This window comes from Paramisgurnus dabryanus, chromosome 8 (assembly GCF_030506205.2).
Source record: "Paramisgurnus dabryanus chromosome 8, PD_genome_1.1, whole genome shotgun sequence".
Taxonomy (NCBI): domain Eukaryota; kingdom Metazoa; phylum Chordata; class Actinopteri; order Cypriniformes; family Cobitidae; genus Paramisgurnus; species Paramisgurnus dabryanus.
The window spans coordinates 10882127-10900859 of NC_133344.1; the positions used below are offsets into that span (position 1 = coordinate 10882127).

General features: G+C 36.4%; 1 protein-coding gene across 2 annotated transcripts in view; it reads right to left on the reverse strand.

Annotated features, from left to right (window-relative positions):
- The window catches only part of fat3a (FAT atypical cadherin 3a), a 197747-nt gene that overhangs the window by 69547 nt on the left and 109467 nt on the right, over positions 1-18733 (reverse strand). For both annotated transcript variants that reach the window (XM_065280499.1, XM_073815542.1), the window contains exons 4-5: positions 17305-17503; positions 1502-1563 (exon numbers count right to left, since the gene is read on the reverse strand). In XM_065280499.1, the coding sequence (XP_065136571.1) occupies positions 1502-1563; positions 17305-17503 (261 nt within the window). The remainder of the gene's footprint in view (positions 1-1501; positions 1564-17304; positions 17504-18733) is intronic.

Here is an 18733-nt window from a genome sequence, read left to right on the forward strand (position 1 = left end):
TCAGTTGCTTAAGAGTTATGAAAACCGCATTTAAACATGACTTATTGGGGTATAGTCTCACAATCTCGTCTAAAGGTAATAAAAGTGCATTTTTAAGTACTGATAGATATATTTATTTGACAGAAAGTTTTTTTTATCAGGTATGTTTGTGTAACATATTTTTCCACTGGCAGCACAACTAACATGGCAGGGCATCTCCGGGTTCAAAGTCAGATATCATATTTCATAAAAGTCTAGTCTAAAAATAGCATAGCAACTTTCAAAAAAAAAAAAAAAAAAATATGGGACCTTAAAATCGAAAATGTAATCGAATCAAGGATTTGGAGAATCGTGACACCCGTGCCATCTATTATCCCACACACTTTGAAGCGGTACTAAACTGCAATGCAAAATACACCGACTTACAATAAAGCAAGCCGAGTCTTATGCAGTGTAAAAACAGCACAAGTCTCTCTGATCCTCTGGTCTCTAAATTTCCCTCTTTCAGTGTACATCTGTAGGATTTTTCACATGTTTTATTGTCCGACCTTCAAATCGCAAATCTTATCAGTAATAAAATCAATAGCTCTCCTCTCCTCATTCGAGGTGGTTTTCATGTGTGCAGAAAAAAAGAGCAGGACGAGTAATGCACCAAAATTTAATACTCAGCGTTAAAGGTCTGCTTAACTCAATAAATATAGTTAACGCCTGCTTTACTGATGTACGTTATGGACGGGCAGGAAGGAGAAGTAATTCTCTATACTAATCTTCAGCATCTCTGTAGAATGGAATCGCATTCATTTATATCTCTCATTTCCTTTTCCCGACATTCTATCCATTTCTATTTTTCATTAGTAAACAAGGCCATCGATCGTCCACCAATCAACACGGGAGGCACATGGCCCTAAGCCAATCGGGGGATGGCGACAAACTGTGAAGGAATATTTAAATTATATTATTAAAAAGACATGGCGTGCACCATCCATCTCGACAGAAACAACAGAACGATTCATTCAATTCACTTTATTCATTTCCGTTAGCAGCTACAGACTGCCCTGCCACGCCTGTACAAATTCAATCAGTCTGTCTGAAAGAGAAAATAATACAATAATATAACAGATGAGAGAGCTAAGTGGAGAAAATGAGAGAAGGATAAAGGATGAAGGGGGTGATAAATGAAATAAGAGAAGTTGTATAAAACAAGAGAGGTGTTTGGTAAGTTCACACAGGTAACGTGGACGTGAGCTACACGTCGACACCACAAAATCGAATTTATCATAAATACACAAAACGTTACTCATTCTCACCTACACACATGCACACAGACCAGCAGGGGTGTGTTCATACGAATTTCAAACAGGTACGGTATTGGATTCGGCACATGAAATGAACATGATTGTCAGCGCACACTACACTGACATGTAATATGGAGGTAGTGCACATTAGCATGTGCTGCAAAACTCACACCTGATGTGTGTACTGTATGTGTGAATGTGTCTAGATGTGTGCATCAGTGTCTCACCTCCAATACATGCTCCGCCTGCTGTTCACGATCCAATTTTCGAGAGGTTGTGCTAATCAGACCTGCAAAATATAAAAATCACACACTTAAAAATATCCATTGACTCACCCACGCGGTTATATTTGTCCAAGTCCCAAATAGCAATATGGGTTTATAGAAAACATTAATAGTGTTTTAAAATGTATTTGTGTGGTCTGTTTATGCATTTTTACTCGTAATCAGTTTTTGTATTGCATTTTCCTTGAATTGCATTACATTTATGCATTTGCCGTGAAGTGACTGTATTCAATCTATACATTTTACTAGTTTGTGTGTTCCCTGGGAATCAAACCTGAAATGTTTGCAATGCTAATGCAAAAACCAGTTGAGCTACAGGAACACTTTGGGTCATTCCTTTTTTCTCAACAAGTGACCCAGTGGTTTGGCTTGTTAGCATGGCCCCATTAAACACTACTGGCAGATGTCATAATTGCATCATTTGATATATATATATATATATATATATGTATATATACAGACAACTTCTGGCCGATACCGATATTAAACACTTGTATACAATACTATACAGTTGGTCTATTAGCTAGTTTATTTCTGCATCCAATTATTTTTTACTAAACATGGATTGGATCTAATTAACATTCAACTGACCAACATAATAAGAGAGGCACAAATTAAGCTAAAACAAATATAATAAGACAGCATGATAACCTTCAAAGGTGGTTTTTGCTATTCAGCATTTATTTTATTAACAACATTAACAAATTTTTTACATATAATGGATTTCTTTATGTATTTAATTAATAAACAATCGGTATCTGCCTTTCTCGTGCTATTGCCGATATGCCGATGGTTTCAAAATCATCAAAAATCGGCCGATAAATATCGGCGGCCGATACATCAGTGCCACCAGCCTTTTACATTTTCAACAGAGATATATATATATATGCTGGTGTAATATAAATTTGCATAAAACATCTATATTTGTCCACACAAAAAACCTGAAAATTGTTAAATTAAGGTAAATTTAGAACCGATAAAAATGTAAGATTAATTTGCAATTAATCGCGAGTTAACTCATGAAATCATGCGATAAATCTAGATTAAATATTTTAATCTATTATCAGCCCTAAAATATATATAAATTCTGGGCATAGATCAATCTAGATTAATGTCATACAAAATAAAAATAAATTTTTTGCCTAATATATGAGTTTGTGCTGTGTGTAATTATTATGTATACACATTCATGTATGTATTTAGGAAACATTTACATGTGTATATATATTTATTTATATTTTTATATATTCTATATAAATAAAAAAAGATATAAATAATAAATATATTACAAAGAATTGCATTAAAAAATGGCTTATCAGTTGAATGTGTTTTAATTACAAAATTACATTAGGTCTAAGTAAAACAATGTTTAGTTGCATCCAACAAACATGATTAGACAACTATATTAATGTAATAATTTGTACGTGAATTTTTGCCACGTAATTAAAACACATTCAACTGATATAAATAAAAAAACACGCAAAAAACATGCATATATATATATATATATATATATATATATATATATATATATATATATATATATATATATATATAGTACACGTGATTTAAGTTTCATGCATGTGAATATGGTTATGCGTGTTTTTTGCGTGAATTATTATTGAGTTAATTCTTGCTCCATAACAGTAGACTCAAAAAATTGCCTCATCAGTTGAATGAGTTTTAATTACGTGGCAAAATTTCACGTACAAATTATTACATTAATATAGTTGTCTAATCATGTTTGTTGGATGCAACTAAACATTGTTTTACTTAGACCTAATGTAATTTCGTAATTAAAACACATTCAACTGATAAGCCATTTTTTAATGCAGTTCTTTGTAAGGGCTTTAAAAAGTTTGGAAAATATTTTCTCGTCTTTTTGACCTGTATGGCTCATTGGCTAAAAATCTTTGGACAAAAAGTGTCTGCTAAATGACTAAATGTAAAAAAGAAAGATAAATGAAGGGGAGGGGGTTTTGAATCAAACGACAGTGGTGCATGGCACTTGGACTGCGAGAGAAATAAACGGAAGAAGAAAACAAAAGAGAAAAAGGAGTGAGGGGAGGGGTGCTGGGGAGCAAACAAAAAGACAAAAGTTTGGCTGAACTCCGCCAATGACATCATACCTGTAACACAGACAAACACAAGCAACACATGAGGCCCCATAAGACATGAATAGAGTTTACTGGTTATACTGGACTAAAGCGGTTGTCATCAAAGAGATCGTAACGTCTGCTGACTTCTGATCTCATCGACATGGCAACCAGAAGATCAGTTACACAATAACGGCTCTGGACATGAGAACCACAGTGTGGGAATGCAAGTCAGCATTTAAGGAAAACTGATGGATTGGCGCTCTAATGCTGGACGCTGAAGTCTTTTCATGGACCATCTGTTTTATAAGACACTTAATCTGTGATGGAATCTGTAACTTTTGCCTCTATATTACCATCTCTGTTTTGAAACATCGCAAATATCTGTCACGCAAATGTAAGTGGCTGCGTGTGTGAGTGCCAGATTTTTGCAATATTTCAGTAATGTCATGAAAGTGAAGTAAAAAAGTGAAACAATTGAAGGTGAAAGTGCTCTAATGTTTTAGAAGATGATCAACGTTCAGAAAGAATGTGAGAGAGATATGAAGAGATATATAAACGACATTCAAAAAAATAGTTACCGCCAAAATCAGTATTGTATCAGGTCAATATTAAAAAGTCAATTCTTCATTTTCTTCATGCAAAATACAATATCCGCTTTGTTATACTTTCATCTTTTCTACTTTTTTTCCAAACTGCGACAAACACCAGTCCTCCTTCTCTGCAGAATGCAAAAAATCTACTTAACCAATCACAGCACACCATTCCACGCATGGTAAATAACAATGGCGGCGCTTTGAATACACACAGAATCCTAGTTTTCCACATCTACTTTGTTTTTGATCACAAAGTACAAACAAAAACAAAATAATATTTTGATGGCATTGATAAACCTGTGGTGGTTTTCTGCGGTGGAGAAGAAACGTAAGTCATCAAAAAAGAATTCGATTGTTTTACTCAAAGTCAATGAAAATCGAGCAGGACCAAAACATTTTACAGCTGATCATTGTCAAAAAAGTTCAGCGACAACGTCCCAAGGACAACAGCAATGACAGTGTTCTTAATATGACAAAGTAAGTGTTTGGATTAATGTCATTAATGTTTATTTTTTTATTAGTGTATAGTCAACTAAATGAATAAAACATGGCAAAGATGAATGCACATTTATATATTGATTTAACAGATTTATAGCATTTTGGAAAAAATAACTCGTCATGGATTTATTGCATTTTGCTTTGCAAGTTTTTATAATAAATCTTTACAAAAATCAAATTATGGATTTAAATTTTTAATGTTATTCAAACCTAAAGATGCTATGTGAAAGTTTGTAACAGAAAATAGTGGTTTTCATCTTCTCACTTTCTTAGTATAGAAAACACGTTTTACCCAAATTAGTCAAAATGGATTTATTGTGTTTTGGGACAAAACTCTTCATGTGTTGATATAATTTTGGGTTTTTAAATATACTTTATTAAACTACAAACAGATGTTACAAACCGAAAGCATTATCGTAGTGCACATTGCATTTAGCACTATTTAGCAAGTTATTGCACATTGCATTTTTTGTCAATCTCACACAGTCCTAGTTTAAAACAAAAAATTTTAAGTTACTTTAAAAACTTCTCTTTCATGTGTTGGAAATTTAAACTAACATAGCAAAACTATAAATGACAGCTCAACGTACAAATATATATTTTTTTAAGGTTACTGTTGAGAATCTTGTTATGGTAGGATGATTTATGTGTACTTGCTCAGTAAGAAATATTTGTTTATTCTTCCCCTAAAAAAAGTTACAGATTGCAGTTTGGACAAATGTACAGAAAATATTTTATAAACAAGTCACATACATACAATCAAAACTCACTTTCAACATAATTTTACCTAACAGCAATGGAGTTGCTAATGAGTGTGCCTTTGTATATGAAGTCAGTCAGTACGTGTGAATGAGAAGTGTGTGCATATCTAATGAACAGCTGCATTCATTTGAATTAGCATATTAATTAAGACGACAAGTGATTACATGCAATTAACTGAAATGGCAATAATACCACCAGTATACAATATACCAACCAACAGCATACCAACACAGACTCGGCTGAGCTGTTAAATATGCATGATCTGTATTCATTTTGTTAATCGGCAAACAATTTGGACTTCTACAAATTGCCGCATTTGTCCGTTTGTACGTGTGTTGATTAACTCTGTGGACATTTAAAAAGCGTGCATTTCCAAGAGCATATTGTTACGAATACAAATCATGAAAACTGGTCCACAGGTAGAATCCACACTTGTTTATGTAAAAAAAAAAAATTCATGCATCTGACAGATGCTTTTATGCAATGCAACTTACAGGACCTCATGGGAACTCATAATATTCTCAAAAAGCTAAAGGTAACTCCACTGCCCCTTTGCAATTCGCATTGAGACCATGCGCTTGCATTGCACTGCGCCGTGCCACAATGTGCACCAACTTTTGAGAAACCTCTCAAATCAGATCTTTTACTGCAAATTGCACATAATGGAGGATAATTAACATGATTAAACTCATTATGACGGCCATTTAAAAACAGGACAGAGCTGATCCTGAATCGGTCGTAGGGGATAGCGGAGTTCTGATCGATAAACATGTGGCTGAATCAGAAAAGTGAAAACACTGTGTTTACAGGCAGCAGAAGATGTATAGTGATTATCTGAGACGAAGCAAACACAGAGCGAGCTATTCTTAGAGTCTTTCATCATGAAAGGAAAGAGACTTGAGGATGGTGAAGAGAGGGAAGAACCAGAAAGAGACAAAGCATTAGAATGGTTTGTGATAGAAAGAACAGGTGGATGAAACGGGGGAGGAGAGAGAGATGAGAGCAGATGAGATGAAGGTGGGGAAGGACTGGGGTGGAGGTGATGAAGGATGTTAAAAATCTCTGAATGTGTAAACCTGCAAAGGAGAAGTCGGTGCTATGATTCAAAGAAGCAAATTACTGCTGAGACAAGCAGGAGAGAGAGAGAGAGAGAGAGAGAGAGAGAGAGAGAGAAGAGAGAGAGAGAGAGAGAGAGAGAGAGAGAGAGAGAGAGAGAGAGAGAGAGAGAGAGAGAGAGAGAGACCTTTTGAGGAGATAAAAGCTAAATACAGCATCGGAGTTTCTATTCATTCTTCATCCATGCGAGCATTCTTTTATTCCTCCATGCATTTGATCTTTCCTCCATCCATCTATCATCCATCCATCAATCAATTTGGATATCCAATCATTTATCCCTCCATCCCTTTATCCATATATTTTTTCATCACGTGTTTGCTGTATTTGCTCATTCATCCAACTCTCCATCCATGCATTCTTTTATCCTGCCATCACTCCATCCATGCATTTGTTCATCATTCATTCATCCATCCATAAATCTGTCCATGCATGCAATATTTCATCCTTCCATCCCTCCATTTATTGATTCTTTCATCCTCCCATCATTCCATCCATGCATTTGTTCCTTCCTCCATCTTTCAACCATAAGTACTTTCATACCTCTATACATTGGATTCTCATCCATCCATATTAATTAATCTCTCCATACATTTGTTCTTTCATCCATCCATCCATCAATCAATTTAGATATCCAATCTTTATCCTTCCATCCCTTTATCCATATATTTTTTCACCACTTGTTTGCTGTATTTGCTCATTCATCCAACTCTCCATCCATGCATTTCTTCGTCCCACCATCTATGCATTCTTTCATCCTTCCATCACTCCATCCATGCATTTGTTCCTTTCATCTATCCATCCCTCCACCCATGAATTCATTCATCTCTCCATACATTTGTTCTTTCATCCAATGCAATCTTTTATCCTTCCATCTCTTCATCCATATATTCTTTCATAATGCCACTGCTGTATTTGCTCATTCATCCACCTCTCCATCCATGCATTCTTTCATCCTTCCATCACTCCATTTATGCATTTGTTCCTTCATCCAGCTCTCATTCATGCATTGTTTTATTAATCTATCCATGAGTTCATTCATCCATCCATTTCTCCATACATTTATTCATTATCCATCCATCTCCCAATTCATGAATTTATTATTCTCTCCATACATTTGTTCTTTCATCAATCATGCATCCATAATCTGTCCATGCATGCAATCTTTTATCCATCCATCCATCCCTCCATCCATGAGTTTTTTCATACTTCCATACATTGGATCTTTTTTCCATCTATCCATGCATTTATTAATCTCTCCATACATTTGTTCTTTCATCCATCAATCTGGCCATCCAATCTTTTATCATTTCACCCCTTCATCCATTTATTCTTTTATCACTCTGTTGCTACTGTGTATTAGCTCATTCAACCATCCCTCCATCCATGAGTTCTTTCATACATTCATACATCTGATCTTTTATCCATCCATCCATGTATTCATTCTTCTCTCCATACATTAGTTCTTTTATCCATCCATCTCCAAATCCATGAATTGATTCATCTCTCCATACATTGGTTCTTTCATCATTCATTCATCCATAAATATGTCCATGCATGCAATCTTTCATCCTTCCATCCCTCCATTTATTGATTCTTTCATCCTCCCATCATTCCATCCATGCATTTGTTCCTTCCTCCATCTCTCAACCATAAGTACTTTAATACCTTTATACATTTGTTTCTCATCCATCCATATTCATTTATCTCTCCATACATTTGTTCTTTCATGCATCATCCATCCATCAATCTGTCCATACATGCAATCTTTCAATTCTTCCATCCCTCCATCCATATATTGTTTCATCACTCCTTTGCTGTATTTGCTCATTCATCCAACTATCCATCCATGCATTTCTTCGTTCCTCCATCTATGCATTCTTTAATCCTTCTATCACTCCATTTATGCATTTGTTCCTTCATCCAACTCTCATCCATGCATACTTTAATTCATCCATCTCTCCATCCATGACTTCTTTCATACCTCCATACATTTGTTCTTTCATCCATCCATCCCTCCACCCACGAATTAATTAATCTCTCCATACATGCAATCTTTCATCTTTTCATCCCTTCATACATATATTCTTTCATCACTCCATTGCTATATTTGCTCATTCATCCATCCCTCCATCCATGAGTTCTTTCATACTTCCATAGATCAGATTTTTTTATCCATCCATCCATGTTTTCATTTATTTTTCCTTACATATATTCTTTCATCCATCCATCCCTCCCTCCACCCAGGAATTCATTCATCTCTCCATACATTTGTTCATTCATCCATCAATCTGGCCATCCATGCAATCTTTCATTCTTCCATCCCTCCATCCATATATTCTTTCATCACTCCATTTATGCATTTGTTCCTTTACCCATCTCTCATCCTTGCATTGTTTTATTAACCCATATCTTCACTCCATTGTTATATTTGTTCATTCATCCATCCATCCCTCCATCCATGAGTTCTTTCATACTTCTACACATTTGATGTTTTATCCATCCATCCATGGATTTATTCATCTCTCCATACATTTGTTCTTTCATTCATCATCCATCCAGAAATCTGGGCATGCATGCAATCTTTCATCCCTCCATCCATATATTCTTTCATTACTCATGTATTTCTATGTTCCTTCATCTATGCATTCTTTCATCCTCCCATCATTCCATCCATGCATCTGTTCCTTCCTCCATCTCTCAACCATAAGTACTTTAATACCTTTATACATTTGTTTCTCATCCATCCATATTCATTTATCTCTCCATACATTTGTTCTTTCATGCATCATCCGTCCATCAATCTGTCCATACATGCAATCTTTCATTCTTCCATCCTCCATCCATATATTGTTTCATCACTCCTTAGTATTTGCTCATTCTTCCAACTATCCATCCATGCATTTCTTCGTTCCTCCATTTATGCATTCTTTCATCCTTCCATCACTCCATTTATGGATTTGTTCCTTCATCCATCTTTCATCCATGCATACTCTTATTCATCCATCTCTCCATCCATGATTTCTTTCATACCTCCATACATTTGTTCTTTAATCCATCCATCCCTCCACCCACGAATTAATTAATCTCTCCATATATGCAATCTTTCATCTTTTCATCCCTTCATACATATATTCTTTCATCACTCCATTGCTATATTTGCTCATTCATCCATCCCTCCATCCATGAGTTCTTTCATACTTCCATAGATCAGATTTTTTTATCCATCCATCCATGTTTTCATTTATTTCTCCTTACATATATTCTTTCATCCATCCATCCCTCCCTCCACCCAGGAATTCATTCATCTCTCCATACATTTGTTCATTCATCCATCAATCTGGCCATCCATGCAATCTTTCATTCTTCCATCCCTCCATCCATATATTGTTTCATCACTCCTTAGTATTTGCTCATTCTTCCAACTATCCATCCATGCATTTCTTCGTTCCTCCATTTATGCATTCTTTCATCCTTCCATCACTCCATATATGGATTTGTTCCTTCATCCATCTTTCATCCATGAATACTCTTATTCATCCATCTCTCCATCCATGACTTCTTTCATACCTCCATACATTTGTTCTTTCATCCATCCATCCCTCCACCCACGAATTAATTAATCTCTCCATACATGCAATCTTTCATCTTTTCATCCCTTCATACATATATTCTTTCATCACTCCATTGCTATATTTGCTCATTCATCCATCCCTCCATCCATGAGTTCTTTCATACTTCCATAGATCAGATTTTTTTATCCATCCATCCATGTTTTCATTTATTTTTCCTTACATATATTCTTTCATCCATCCCTCCCTCCACCCAGGAATTCATTCATCTCTCCATACATTTGTTCATTCATCCATCAATCTTGCCATCCATGCAATCTTTTATCCTTCCATCCCTTCATCCATATATTCTTTCATCACTCCATTTATGCATTTGTTCCTTTACCCATCTCTCATCCTTGCATTGTTTTATTAACCCATATCTTCACTCCATTGTTATATTTGTTCATTCATCCATCCATCCCTCCATCCATGAGTTCTTTCATACTTCTACACATTTGATGTTTTATCCATCCATCCATGGATTTATTCATCTCTCCATACATTTGTTCTTTCATTCATCATCCATCCAGAAATCTGGGCATGCATGCAATCTTTCATCTCTCCATCCATATATTCTTTCATTACTCATGTATTTCTATGTTCCTTCATCTATGCATTCTTTCATCCTTCCAACACTCCATCTATGCATTTGTTCCTTCCTCCATCTCTCATCCATAGGTACTTTCATACCTCTATACATTTGATTCTCATCCATCCATATTAATTTATCTCTCCGTACATTTGTTCATTTATATATTAATTTCTCAACCCATGAATTCATTCATCTCTTCGTCCATATTCTTTCATCACTCTGTTCCTATATTTGCTCATTCATCCCTCCCTCCATTCATGAGTTCCTTCATACCTTCATACATTCGATCTTTTATCCATCCATCCATGTATTCATTCATCTCATTCTCTCAATCCATGAGTTTATTCATCTATGCATTTGTTCATACTTTCATCACTCCATCCATCCATTTCTTCGTTCCTCCATCTATGCATTCTTTCATCACTCCATTTATGCATTTGTTCCTTCACCCATCTCTCATCCATGCATTGTTTTATTAACCTATCCATCCATTCATGAGTTCTTTCATACCTCCATACATTTGATCTTTTATCTATCCACCCATCCATGTATTTATTTATCTCTCCATACACTTGATCTTTCATCCATCATTCATCCATAAATCTGTCCATCCATGTAATATTTCGTCCTTCCATCCATCCATATATTGCTTCATTTCTCATTTCATTTCTTCATTAATCCATTTATGCATTCTTTTATCCTTCCATCACTCCATCCATGCATTTGTTCCTTTCTCCATCTCTCATCAATGCATTAGTTCCTTCATCCAAGTCTTGTCCATGCATTGTTTTATTAATCCATCCATGAGTTCTTTTTTACTCTCATATATCCATCCATCCACGTATTCATTCATCTCTCCATACATTTGTTTTTTCATCCATCCCTCAATCTCTCCATACAATGGATGCAATCTTTCATCCTTCTATCCCTTCATCCATATACTCTTTCATCACTCTGTTTCTATATTTGCTCATTCATCCATACCTACATCCATGAGTTCTTTCATTCCTCCATACATTTGATCTTTTATCCATCCGTTCTGTCATACCTCTATTCATCTCCCATCCATCCTTCCTTCCATCCATGTGTTATGGTTTATGGTGTAGGAGAGTTATGTGTTGCGCCTGACTAAAGGCATCATATGTAAAGTCTGGCGGGATGTTTAGATGCAAAATTAAACAAAATCATCAGAAGAAGAAAGATGCTTAAAAAGCATGTATAAATGGCTCGTGAGTATTGAGGAGCTTAGGTAGTGTTTAGAAAACAGTGATGTTTAGGGAGCACGTGTAAACAGCTCAGGAGCACAAAAGTGTTTAGGGATTGTGCTCAGGAAGCTGTGATGTTCCAGTAATGAATTATAATAGAGGACCTTTCAAAACACAGTTTAGGGAGCGTGCATAGTTGACATGCGGGTGAGACAATTATGGCAAATATTCATTTTTTGGGTAAATTATACATTTAAGCTGTCAGGTTTGACACTAGTAAAGTTGTGTCTAGGGAGTGTGTGCAAACTTCAGACTTGTGAAAGAACTAAATATGCTTTGGTGGCAGTCACCTTCACAAAACACTGCAGTGCTTCATCAAAATATCCTCCTAACATCTGCCACCAACCACGCTGATTACACAAACATAAAATACACACACACGCGCACACTCACACAGTTTTTGTGAGATGAAGTTGGCATAAATTAAACACACATAACTACGCTTGAACTTATTAAGTTATGCATCATGTTCTTTCTTTACAGTACACGGTAAATCATCTTGGCAATTCGGGAACATAAATTTAACTTTGCTTTAAAAGCAAAATAATGAAATGACCCGATCTCACCTCTAAATTCATCTCTCCACAAGCACACTCCTCTATACTTTAAATAAACTGAAATTGAACCACGTTTTTCAGAGAGCAGTAATTTCATCTCGTTCCCTGTGCTTGGCATATTTGACTCATCATCAATAATTCATGCAATCTATATACATAAACAGACAAACAAGTTTCCCAATAACAGCCCAGCAAAGAGAGCTGAAGTGAGTGCGCCAGCTAGACACAGGCGTATAATCATTTCTGTCACACACCCACGCAATGAAAAACAATGAGGCTGAAGAGCTTTCTCATGATGTTGGCAGGTGAAAGGGTGATTCAGACCCTGATCCATCCGATTAACATTTGGACAGACATTACTATATTTGGACAGCTGCTTCTACATTACTTTAACAAGTAGATCACATGATACGCCGATCGATAAAACACTGGACAGTTAAAGTGAGGATATAACAATGCAATACTAGATGAACTCCCCAGGAGTGACAACTGTAAAGATTATAACAATTACTCTTTCCCAGACAGGGTTTAGATCAAGCCAGGACTAGGCCTTGGTTATATTGGGACATTTAAGTAGTTTTTACAAACATACGTTATAAAAACAGTCAGTGCAAGCTGTTAAGCTATAACATACATTTAATGTAGTGTGGGACTAGACTTAAGCCTTGTCTGGGAATCTGCCACTCAGTGTTCACACAAACAGGCTGTCACAGTGTAGTATGAGGTTGGTAGTGTATATTTTGTACAGTTTAGTTTCTTTTTGATTGTTTTTCTATTTTTACACCGTGTGTTGTGGATTGTTACCACGTGTGTCACGAATAAATCACCCTTCACCTGAATCCAAGCGGCTTTTTTTGCCTCCTTTTCCCCCGGTCAAATCCTAACACAGGCAATAACATTATGTTTACTCTAACCTCAAGCCGCAGTTTCCAACTCGATGGTTTTCTATTTTTAATATTTATAAAAATAGTTTTATAAAATTATCTTTGGTTTAAATGAGCCTTTAAAATGAGATGGAGATGGATAGACAGAAACAGACAGGCATACAAAGACACAGACAGGACAGAGAGATATGTAGACAGAGCAAAAGATAGACAGGCAGACACAGAGACAAACAGACAGACAGGTAGGCAGACATACAAAGACAGGAAAGAGAAACAGACAGACAGACAGGCAGACAGGAAGAGTGAAAGATAGAAAGAAACAGATTGGCAAACTAAAATACAGACAGTCAGACAGACAGAAAATGACAGGCAAACAAAAAATGACAGACAGACAAAGACAGGACAGAGAGATAGACAGACAGAAACAGATAGGCAGACAGGACAGAAAAATAGGAGAGACAGACAGGCAGACAAAGCAACAGGCAGACATACAAAGACAGGACAGAGAAACAGACAGACAGACAGACATGAAGAGAGAAAGACAGAAAGAAACAGTCGGGCAAACAAAAAGACAGACAGACCGACATGTGGCAGATAGAGCAACAGACAGACAGACAGAAACAGACAGGCAGACAAAGAAAGGATAGAAAGATAGCCAGGCAGACAAAGACAGGACAGAGCAACAGACAGACAGGCAGACAGGACAGAAAAACAGGAGAGACAGACAGGCAGACAACAGACAGACAGAAAGGCAGACAAAGCAACAGGCAGACGTACAAAGACAGGACAGAGAAACAGACAGACAAACAGACAGACATGAAGAGTGAAAGACAGAAAGAAACAGACAGGCAAACAAAAAAACAGACAGACAGACATTTAGGCAGATAGAGTAACAGACAGACATACAGAAACAGACAGGCAGACAAAGAAAGGATAGACAGATTGCCAAGCAGACAAAACCGGACAGAGAGAAAGACAAACAGATAGGTGGGAAAAGCGACAGAAATACAGAAACAGACAAGCAGACAAAGAGACAAACAAAGAAACAGACAGACAGACAGGCATACAAAGACAGAAACAAGACAGAGAGACATACAGACAGACAGGCATACAAAGACAGAAACAAGACAGAGAGACATACAGACAGACAGACAAAAAGACAAACAGACAGGCAGGCTGACAGAGCAACAGACAGAAAGACAGAAACAGACAGGGAGACAGGACAGAAAAACAGGAGAGACAGACAGGCAGACAAAAACTGGACAGAGAGACAGATAGACAGAAACAGACAGGCATACAAAGACACAGACAATACAAGACAGACAGACAGGCAGACAGACAGACAGAAAGAGACAGTCAGGAAGAGCGACAGATAGAAAGAAAGAAACAGACAGGAAGAAAAAGACAGGACAGACAGATAGCCAGGCAGACAAAACCGGACAGAGAGAAAGACAAACAGATAGGTGGGAAAAGCGACAGAAATACAGAAACAGACAGGCAGACAAAGAGACAAACAAAGAAACAGACAGACAAACAGACAGACAGACAGGCATACAAAGACAGAAACAGAACAGAGAGACAGACAGACAAAGACACAGACAGGCAAACAAATGGACAAACAGAGAAACAGACAGGCAGACACAGACAAAACAGATCGCATGCAGACATAAATAGGCAGAGCGACAGATAGAAAGAAAGAAATATACAGGCAGACAAAGCAAAAGATAGAAAGAAACAGACAGACAGACAGACAAAAAGACAGACATACAGGCAGGCAGGCAGGCAGACAGACAGACAGAAACAGACAGGCAGACAAAGAAATTACAGAGAAACGGGAAGACAGTGACAGGACAGAGAGACAGAGAGAAAGACAGACACATGGGCAGGAAGAGTGACAGATAAAAAGAAAGAAACAGAAAGGCCGACAAAAAGACAAACAGAGAAACAGACAGGCAGACAGAGCAATAGACAGACAGACAGACAGGCATACAAAGACACAGATAGAAAAAAAGAGACAAACACACATACAGGCAGGCAGACAGAGCAACAGACAGACAGAGAGACAGAAACAGACAGGCAGAAGGAGCGACAGATAAAAAAAAGAGAAAGAAACAGACAGGCAGACCAAACAGGAAAGAAAGAAAGACAGACAGATAGGCAGGCAGAGCGACAGATAGACAGAAACAGACAGGCAGACAAAAAGACAAACAAAGAAACAGACAGACAGACAGTCATACAAAGACACAGACAGGACAGAGAGACAAAAAGACAGACTGACACAGACAAGACAGAGACAGACATGCAGACACAGACATATATACAGTATATAAGTAGGCAGAGTGATAGATAGAAAGAAACAGACAGACAGACAGATAGGCAGACAAAGCAACAGACAGCAACAAATACAGGACAGAGAGACAGACAGACGTATAGTGAGGCAGAGCAAAAGATAGAAAGAAACAGACAGGCAGACAGACAAAAAGACAAACAGACAGGCAGGCTGACAGAGCAACAGACAGACAGACAGAAACAGACAAGCAGACAAAGAAAGGACAGAGAAACAGGAAAACAATTACAGGACAGAGAGACAGGAAGACAATGACAGGACAGAGAGACAGAAAGACAGATAGGCAGGAAAAACGATAGATACTGTAGAAAGAAAGAAACAGACAGGCAGACAAAAAGACAGACAGATGCCGTGTTTATGCTTCCTCTATGCGTACATTTACTAAGCGGTGCTACTGTTTAGGGATCATGTTCCTGTAGCTCAATGAATAGCGTATTGCATTATGTCAAGGTCATTCGATGCTAACAAACAAACATACTGATAAATGAAATCTATACATTGATGCACTGTAAGTTGCTTTAGGTAAAAGCATAAATGTACTGCTCTTTACAGAAGGATCTATAAATGGGGACCAGTGATTGATCTCTAACTGTCTTACAAAGTTTCAACTTTTCCAATAAACATAAACAGACTGACAAAAAAGACAGAAACAAATAGATGCACTTACAGTTTTTCTCAAAATACAGTTCACACAGACATAATAGGAGTCACAGGCACATCCAATCTAACCATGCAACACTTCCTCATCTCTCTCTCTCTCTCTCTCTCTCACTTTCCTCCATCTGTCTGACAGATTGACCTTCTCTGACCTTTATAAAGTTTTTAATTAGGATCTGTGCTTCTTGCTGACATGCACTATGGGGTATGTGGCTTGAGGGAGGGGCCTGTGGATATGAAATTAATCTGTCAATCAAAGGAAAAACCTATGAGCAGAATGAAGCACCAGGCCAATCAGCGGCCAGGATTTAGAGTGTGCGTAGACGATGATGTCATAATGCGGAGAGCGGCGGTCGACTTTTAGACTTCACACAAGCAGATGTACATACATATTGAAACACTTGAACATAAACCACCAATGATGAGTGAAACGCTGAATTGATGCATGCAAATGAAGAATTCGCTTTATCAGGACTGCAGAGACTTCTAATATCCGTTTCTCCAATTTGTTTTTAGGAATGTGTCACATGGTACATCTCGAATTGGACCCTGGATTAAAATATCAGTGCTATATGAAAACTACCATTTAGGACCACAGTATGAAAGTATCACTGTAACATTGCATTAGCAACTTAAAAGTTATGGGTTCGATTCCCAAACACTATAGACTGAATGCATTGTAAGTTAAACTCCATAAATGCATAAATATAAAAATGTAAATACTTGTAAATCTTATACCCCGTGCAATGTGACGGAGACACTAACCGGTGCGAGGATTGATGCTGAAGAAGTTCTGGGGGTTGCCGCTGGAAATGCGAAATGAAAGTCGGGGCTCGGTTTCCGTGGCGTCAGGGTCCTGTGCATGAATCTGAATGACAGACTGGTCCTTCGGGGAGTTTTCAGGAATGGTGGCATGATACATTGGTTCAGATGTGAGGGGAGCGTTATCATTAACATCTTCAACCTATTCAAACACACAAACACAAACTTCATATACATAAAATCAGAAAGAAATCAATATTTAATGTTAGAATATTTTTTGACCCCATCTATGAAACCCAGGCTAAAGCCTCAAAATCCAATATTGAGATTGGAGCATCAAAGCTTGAGTTTACTCATTGATTTCAATCTTTTACATGATATTACTCAGTCAATAAATGTTCTTTACATTATGTAGGATGGTTTTATGTAGAAAACAATAAATCACAAAAAAAAAACACTTAAAGGGATAGTTCGCCCAAAAATTACAATTTCTCATCCTCATCTTCTAAACAGGTTGTTCTAAACTGTATGAATTCCAGATATTTTTATAAATATTGGTAAGCAAAAAGCTGACCATTGAATACCATTGTATTTGTTTTTCCTACTATGGAAGTCAATGGTTACTATTAGCTGAGTGCTTACCATTATTTATCCAAAATATATCTAAAATACAGGTTTAGAACAATGTGAGGATGAATGAAGCTGCCAATGAAGCTTTTCTGACAAGTTTTATGGTAATCTGTATTATCCACTAGATGGCTTACCATATTTAAAAAAAAACTAATGAAAAAACTAATTTAATAAATTTTAAACTCTGTGAATATTGTGATATGCGTTCTGAATCTCATGTCTAACAAAATTCCTTTAAAAAAATGCAATTATTTCAGCTTTTTGCTCAAAATTTGGTATTTTTGAAGAAACCTACCCATATCAAGAGGTTATAAAAAGAGAACAAATGAAGATAGGATGAAACTTTTTTTTTTAAATCAAATTTAAGTGAATTTGTGTCTAAAACAAGCAAAAAAATCTGCCAATAGAATAAGAAATGTAACAATTTGAACAAGAAAAATTCAGCAAAACATTTCTTATTCCATTGGCAGATTATTTGCTGGTTTTAAGCACAAATTCACTTACATTTTATATGTTTTGTCTAAAAACTACACTGAAAAAAATGATTAATTGAATTTAATGTGTTTTTTTTTAAGGTAAGTGGTTGCAATCATTTTATTTAAGCTACATTTAAACAAAAATTTTATATTTTATTTTACTTTACTAATCTTTTTTGTTTAAATGTAGCTTAAATACATTGATTGCAACCACTTACCTTAAAGAAAAATATAAAATTCAATTAATAATTTTTTTCAGTGTAGACTTATTTTCTTTGGTCATTTGCTGATCAAGAAAAGACATCTTGATTTAAGAATTTTTAGAT